General features: G+C 48.4%; 1 protein-coding gene across 8 annotated transcripts in view; it reads right to left on the reverse strand.

Moving 5' to 3' along the window:
- Positions 1 to 8,047, reverse strand: part of Casc1 (cancer susceptibility 1) — a 52,045-nt gene that overhangs the window by 2,976 nt on the left and 41,022 nt on the right. For all 8 annotated transcript variants that reach the window (XM_031383858.1, XM_031383863.1, XM_031383859.1 and 5 more), the window contains 4 exons: positions 6,679 to 6,839; positions 5,203 to 5,359; positions 2,257 to 2,471; positions 647 to 814 (listed from right to left, as the gene is read on the reverse strand). In XM_031383858.1, the coding sequence (XP_031239718.1) occupies positions 647 to 814; positions 2,257 to 2,471; positions 5,203 to 5,359; positions 6,679 to 6,839 (701 nt within the window). The remainder of the gene's footprint in view (positions 1 to 646; positions 815 to 2,256; positions 2,472 to 5,202; positions 5,360 to 6,678; positions 6,840 to 8,047) is intronic.

An 8,047-nucleotide genomic window follows, 5' to 3' on the forward strand; every position in this document is an offset into this window, starting at 1 on the left:
TAGACAGTCCTACCCTTCGGGACCTTTTCAATTATGCTTCTTCCTCTGGTAGAATATTGCTGCCAGGGCAGGGGCAGGCACAGGGCAGTGGGCATAGGTAACTGCCACAGAGTCACTCAAACCTTCTCTACCTGTGCATTTATGTCCAGACCCGTAGGACATGACTGACAGGTATTACACAATCACTGACAGGGGAAAGGCCCCCGAAGGTGGCGGCTGTGTTCTTCGGTACAGAGCTCTACAAATCAAAGTTTCTGTTAAGCTCCACGGGCTTTACCAGACGCCTGCACTCGGGGGCCAGGCTGGCTGCTAGAGAAATCTGCAGGCCCTGTTCTCTAGGAGCCCCAGATTCACACAGGAACTCATGAACTAAATCCCTGTGAGGCGCACTGAACAGCACAGCCCTGGGGACTGTGCTGAGAAAGGACATGTTTTTGTGGGCTGGTGGTCCCTGCCTGAAGATGAAGAAGATGCACGGCAGCCTAGCTGCTCTCTCTAGAAGCGATGGTGCGGACAGCAGAGCCTCATCATACTGTTGATCTTAGATGAGAGGAACCCTGGCTTTCAGGTGTTCTCCCCGACACAGTTTAACTGCAGCAGCATCCTAGGTCCCCACTACATTAAATGTAGAGAGATACGTTCTTGCCTTATTGTTGACGACCACATAAAAGTGAGAGTATACAGCAGGGAAGATGTTTAGCCCAGCCCCTTTCAAAGCCAGAATGAAGGGTATAGGAGCCATCCATTTTCCGTTTAGATGAAACTCGTGTCCTTTGCCTTTCAGTTTCACTGAAGCCAGCATGCATAGGTTTGCCTGAGTTTCAAGGAGAGAAAGGAAAGTATTATTCCAACTCTAGTCATCTTACAGACCACATTTGAAACCGTAGGCTACTCTACACTAAACAGTGCCTCTGGTATACCTTGGGACTCACCCGAGGCCCTGCCACAGGGCCCCACATTGCCTAGGAAGCTCACTCACTGCCTAGGCTCCCTCTGGGTGCTTGAGAGATTAAAAACGGTGTCCCAGCTCTCTCTACTTTATATAAGAAGAGAAAACACTCTGTCCATTCTGAATTAAAACAGTCACTGAGACAACCATGACTGAACTTCTGAGAATTACTCTTAACACATGCTCTAAGTGCCCAGTTTTGAAGGGGTACAGGGTTGGTACTTCTGTACCCTTTCTGTTAATAGTAACTGGCCATTTAACCTAGCATTTCTAAGAGATCTCAGTAGCTATTCAGTACAGAAATGGAGTCAAGTGTTTTCATACCAAATGCTCAAAATCTCACACATATTTCACAGTTGCAGCAGATGTCAGCAGATTTAAGAGGTTAATCACCACGTGCAGGAGGTGAGCTATAAAACCTGACCTCCACACACACACCCTACTGGCTGCTTTAGGCATTGCATGCAGTCGGTACACATACACACAGGCAAAAAACGCATAACAAAAAAACAAAAAAAAAAAAAGAATACTCAGTAGGTGTCAGCCCTGCATGTGTCTCCTAGCCACTGGGGCAGGGTGGCTGGCAGCCTAGCCAGGCAATGCCCAGTACACTCGAAGGTCAACGGTCTCCCAGCAGACTGAGGGAAGGCTGCCACTGTGTTAGGGGCCTTTGTGACAGTGACAGTTCTGAGATGTCATCCAATAACCACAGAGGTGTTATCTATTTATTTAGTTTGCCTTGCGGTTTGATTGTTTGCTGGCCAGGACCTCACAGAGCTCTGCCTGCCTCTGCCCCAAGGGCTGGGATTGAAGATGTCTTCCATCATGCCTGGCCTGTGGGTGCGAATCCTGATGGTCTTTCTGCTGTATTCTGATGGAGTCCCCACCCTTTCTAAAACAATTGAACTTTACATATCACAAAAGTCGCCAGTGACTCTAAGTAACCGCAGGGTTACACCAGTCAGCTTTAAAACATCTCCAAGTTGCCTGAGGCTGATATGCAGTGAATCTTCTGCCTTTAGCCCTCCAACAGGAATCCACGTCTCTGGGGCTTCCAAGGCTGTACACTTCTGAGGGCACTGGTCTCACTCAGCAAGATGAGCTTTAGAGGCCAGGGTGTAGATGGTGGATCAAACATTCTGAGTTTCACCCCGGGGCAGTCGTCTGAGATGACTGACCCATCCCTAGTGACCTGGTGACCCCAGAAACAAGTTGGAGCCTCACTCTGGAAACCACAGCTCCAGAGACATCTTACTGCCTGCTTGTGGACACACTACCTCACTATGGCGGGCCATGATGCCGCTCACCTTGATGTGTATCTGGAGCTCAAGGAAAACCGTCTTCACGGTTATAAGGACTTTGTCCATGCCAAGGGGACTCATCTCCCAGGACTGGTAGGGCATGTTGACGTGGGCATCCTGAATCAAGGTCACAGGGCTCAAAGTTTCCATATTGAAGGTTAGGAGCCTGTCTTCTCGGTTGTAATATACACTGCTGATGCCATCTGACCTCCAGGCTTTACCTTTGCAACACAAGACCGTGGCATTAGTTTCATATTTCTCCTATGGAAGTGAGCAAGAACATCTAAGTTTATATAATATGCACAAGCTGGTCTTCTGTATTAAGATGCTTGAGGAAAAGCTCCGCACCCCCGTCCTGGGAGACCCTGCCTCCAGGCTCAAACTCTACACATCCCACCTGTCACTGGAGGGGACACTGGGCTCACTGTTTATGTCCCTTGCTATTTCATGCACCTATCTTCAGTCCCTCTCTCCTGCCTTCCCTAGATCTTGCTCACCTGTGCCTGAGCCTGAGCATCTGCTGTCTTCCTAGGTCATTCTTTCCTAGCCCTGTACAGAGGCTCTTTACCTGTTTCCTTTTGTAAAGTTTTTTTTAAGGGGTGGTGGTTGAGACAAGGTTTCTTTTCTCGTGTAGCCCTGGGTGTCATGGAACTCACTCTGTAGAGTAGGCCTGGAGCTCACAAAGCTTGGCCTGCCTCTTCCTCCCAAGTGCTGGGATTAAAGGTGTGCATCACCATGCCTGGCTAAAGGGCTTTTTTTTTTTTTTAAAGATTATATTTTCAGGGATCATTTCTAAGTTTGTTACTTATTGTTAGGCATTTTTGCCTGCATGTACGCATGTATACCAACTGCATGCAATGCCCAAAGTAGCCAGCAGAGGGAATCAGCTCCCATGGAATTAGAGTTACAAATGGTTGTGAGAGGCTTTGTGTCTGCCCAGAACAGAGCCAGATCTCTGCAAGAGCCGCAAGTGCTCTTCAGCACTGGGCCATCCCTCCAGCCCTTTCACTACTGCTTTAAGGCAGCTGTAAAGCAGTTTCTGAGCATACAATTTTGCTTTTAGAAATGAACGCAGCTGGGCAGCCATGGCCCTGATCCAATGACGTGCTTTTTAAATTCCCTGCCAATGAAACCCCTATGTACAGCCCCTTCAGAGTTCATTTCCAGTCCCACCTCTGAGGCCCTGCCTGTCACCCTTCTCACAGAAGTTCACGTGTGTGTGCAGTAGGCAGCTCGCTTTGCCCCTTACAAGTCAGTAATGAGGATCCTCTTTAGATGTGGGGAAAAAAAACCCACTGGGCATGGTAGCACATCCTTGTAACCCCAGCACGTGGAAGGCAGAGGCCGGAGGGTATTGAGTTAGAGGTCAGCCTGGGCTATGTACTTAGTTTGTACCAGTCTGGGCCACAACAAACTAAAATGTGGAAAAATTATTCAAATAAACATATTACCCAACAGGATGCATGCAATATGTAAACAGATGCCCAGCATTGGTCCTTAGCAAACAGAACATAAAAGCACTGTTCAGGACACTAGACAGATGAGGACAGAGCCAGCAAGGGTGTGTGACACGGGCAGAACCTGTAAAACGGTGCAGCAGTGTTGAGAAACGGGAGTCTCTCCAGGTCAGGTTCGCTTGCCACTCCAGAGCAAGCAGGGATCAGAGGACACCGAGGTGTCAGTCCCACATGCCACCTCCTCAGCTGTGCAGGCCAGGTGATCTGCCAGTGAGATTCTGGTGATTTCTAGTCCCTATCTCCACCTCATTACAGGAGCACACGGATGCATGCTACCATGCCTGGTCCACCTCACTGCAGGAGCACACAGATGCATGTTATCATGCTTGACTTTCCCATGGGCTCTGGAGAATCAGACCTGGTCTCTAATCCAGCGTAGCCAGTGCCCTACCCACAATGCTCCTCTCTAGTCTAATGTGGGCGATTTAGTCAAGATAAACAGTTAGATGTGTTACTCTTAAAGTGACTCTTCTGGGCAGGCGTGATGCAGGTTGCTAGGAAAGTGCTTACTGAGAAGCCTGCAAACCTGAGTTTGAATCTCTGAAATCCCACAGGGTGGAAGGAGAGAACTGAGCCCTGTAAAACTGGTCTGACCTCCATGAGCACTATGGCAGGTACGGCCCCTGCCACCAAAACAAATCAAGTGTAAACTGAACAAATTCTGGGCAGAGCTTCAGTGGGCAGAGCACCTCCCCGGCATTCTGGGCTTTATCCCAGCCTTTGAGGGGTAGACACAGAGAGATCAGAAGTTTGGGGTCATCCTTGACTATACTTTGAGTTTGAGGTCACTCAAAACCATGAAACAGATAGGGAAAGAAAGAGAAAGGGAGGGATGAGGAGGAAGGAATGAGGGAGAAAGAGATGAGAGAAGGGGAGATAAGGGACAGATGATGAGGGAGGGATGAAGGAGGGAGGAATGTGGGAGAAGGGTTGAAGGAGGGAGAGATGAAGGATGGAGGGAGGAATAAGGGAGGGAGGATGAGGGAAGACAAGGGAGAAAAGAGGGAGAGAGGGATGAGGGAGAAAGGGGTGAGGGAGAGAGAGATGAGGGACAGAGGGATAGAGACAGAAGTATGAGGGAGGGAGGGATGAGGGACAGAGAGTGAGGGAAAGAGGGATGAGGGACAGAGGGATGAGGGAGAGAGAGAGATGAGGGACAGAGGGATAGAGACAGAAGTATGAGGGAGGGAGGGGTGAGGGACAGAGAGTGAAGGAAGGAGGGATGAGGGACAGAGGAATAGGGACAGAGGGATGAGGGAGGGAGGGATGAGGGACAGAGGGATAGGGACAGAAGGATGAGGGACAGAGGGATGAGGAGGGAGGAATGAGGGAGGGAGGGATAAGGGACAGAGGGATGAGGGAGAGGACTACGTGCAATCATCTGCACTACCCTCCTTGCTGAATGAGTACCAGAGCTGCTGGGGTGTGGCTGTACCTTCATTATCCCACCTGACGACCTTAGGGCGCTCAAAGAAGATGACACTCTGGTGGATCTCCAGTGTGACCTCTATGGGTGGAAAGACACTTTCTGAATCAGGTTCTTCTGTGGTTTCTGGAGGATATGTAAACTTCTGTAATCCTTCTTGGCGTATCTTTTAAAAGTGACCAGAGTAAGGAAAGTTAGAAGGTGGTGGCAATGGCAGACGTACTTGTCACTAACAAGCTCCATTTGCTGCCACAGGCCACCTACAGAATGAACAGGGAACATCACAGCAAAACTCAAAGATGAATGATTGAGGGAAACATTGGCAAACTTAGCCATAACCTCAGACCCTCCAGTGGAGTGGGCCAGGCTGCCGAATGTGTTCTTCAGCATCTACATCCCAAGCCCCATGACAAGCCTGTGCTCAGCAGAACTGATAGCCAAGGCGCAAGAGAAATAAGGAGACCTGCCAAAGACCACAAGACTTCAAGCTCATACTAACACTCAAGCGCCTCCCAAGGGAACCAAAGTCACTGGGTCTAACATTTTAATGAAGGATACCCAGACATAGAAAAGACCTGTGCATGCCCTGCAGCAGCACAGGAAAGACTGGGTGAAGGTCTAAAGCCGACAGCAGACTCCTGAGGTAAAGCAGGGCTCTGAACCATTTTAATCAATAGAGAGAAGGCACCAAGGGAAGATGAAAAGCTTAGAAAATCCAAAAACATATCCTCATGGAATAGACTAAAAAGAGCTCCAGTTAATTGAGCCCATGTAGTCCTCTTAGGAGCCTCAATCAGATGCGCAAGAGAATTCGGTGGATTCAAGTGGCAAAAACCAAGAATGGATTGTTGGGTGAATTCATGAATACTCAGCTTCTTTGCCAGGTATTGAAAAGGGGGGTGGGGGGATGCTCTTATTTTTTAAAGTTTCGTTTCCCAGATATAAAACGTTTTCACTTGGGGCTATTTGTAGCTATGGTACAGAGGGCCATAGGCAGGATCAGGCTGTACACACACAATAAAAACAAAAGCAAGCCACTAAACACTTAAATAAATGATGTAGGACAGTGTATGCTTATGATCTCAGCACTCAGGAGGCTGAGGCTGGGGGATTATCCCTCCCCTGATGCTCTGATAAGCACACCTAGACTAGTACACCAGCAGTGTGCCCCCTCACTTTCCTTCTGAGGCTTTAGGGACAAAGAGGTAGTCTTGGACTCTCAGTCAATGTGGCCTACCAAAATGAAAACGGTTACCACCTGGCCATTTAATAGAAAAAAAAAAAATACTCTTCAAGCTCTGGTGGAGACTGGCAGTATCAAGGGCCGATTGATACACTGGGGCATCGGGATTGTAGGTTTACAAATAAGTTAATGGGTAAGAAATTCTCCTAAGATAGGATTAACATGCATATAGGCCGAGGTCATAGGAAATGAAGTAAAAGCGAGGCAACTTCACCTGTAATGGATCCCGAGGAGTTTCCTACCTCCACTAACATCCAGCCCTTCACTGGTTTGCACTGAGGGGGCAGCTCCAGGATATCCAGGTGGTATACACCGCCCAGGGGTGAGAAATGGCACAAGTCCACCTCGTAGGTTTCCAAGGCTTCTGGCATGTCCACAATATTCTCTACCAGGCGCAGCTGTGCTAAAAGGAACCACAGTGCCAGTTCAGATTGCCATCGGGAAGGATACCAAGACGAAATTCCACTACTACTAAAGCTTTGCTTTAGCTGCTAGACTGTGTACAAGGGTCTCAGAGTGTGTGTGTGTGCGTGTGCGTGTGTGTGTGTGTGTGTGTGTATGTGTGTGTTAGGGGTAGGAAGGGCTCACTGTGTGTGTGTGTGTGTGTTTTAGGGGTAGGAAGGGCTCACTGTGTGTGTATGTGTGTGTGTGTGTGTGTGTGTGTGTGTGTGTGTTAGGGGTAGGAAGGGCTCAGTGTGTGTGAGTGTGTGTGTGTATGTGTGTGTTGGGGTAGGAAAGGCTCACTCTGTGTGTGTGTGTTAGGGGTAGGAAGGGCTCTGAAAGTGTCTCACTACACAGCCTTGAAATAGGAGCACGTTGTGTGTATGTGTGTGTGTTTGTGTATGTATGTATGTGTGTGTTTGTGTGTGTGTGTTAGGGGTAGGAAGGGCTCTGCTTGCAACACACACTAGCTTTATAGGAGGCTACACACAATAAACATGTATTACTGGTAAAACTATATTCCATAAAAGACAGTTTGATTAATTACTAAGTCCTTAAAACTGGACATTATCAGACAAAAAAAAAAAAAAATCAAAAGATAGGTGGGAAGGTCATGGTGGAAAAGTAGATTTGGGGGCCATGTATCATATGAAAGTTGGTTATTTCAATAAAAATAGACCCAGCTCAGGAAAGTGATGGAGTGAGAATTCTGTGGGAATTGTACAATCTAGTGACGAATGCACAGACAGAAGTGACACCTGCAGTCACCATGGCAGGGACCATTCTCACCTGCACCACCAAGACGAAGTCAGCCACTCAAAAACATTACCTGAGCGGTGGTCAGACTTTATTCAAGATATACAGACTGACAGGTATGGTATACACATCTAGTCCCAGTTCTCAGGGGTACGGGCACGAGGGTCATGACAAACTTGAGACCAACTTGGTCCACTGAGTGAGTGCTGGACTGCGTAATGTGACCCTGCCTCTCCCCATAAAAGCTGACTAATATATCCCATCCAAGTTTCTTCAACCACAGAATGCACACTGGGTTTGTTCTGTGCTACAGAGTTTGGAAGGAGAATGAGAGGTTAGGTGCAGAGAGGCAGTGGGCAGGCAGTGGGAGAGGCAGTGGGAGAGGCAGTGGGCGAGGCAGTGGGCGAGGCAGTG

This window comes from Mastomys coucha, unplaced genomic scaffold (genome assembly GCF_008632895.1).
Source record: "Mastomys coucha isolate ucsf_1 unplaced genomic scaffold, UCSF_Mcou_1 pScaffold20, whole genome shotgun sequence".
Lineage (NCBI taxonomy): Eukaryota > Metazoa > Chordata > Mammalia > Rodentia > Muridae > Mastomys > Mastomys coucha.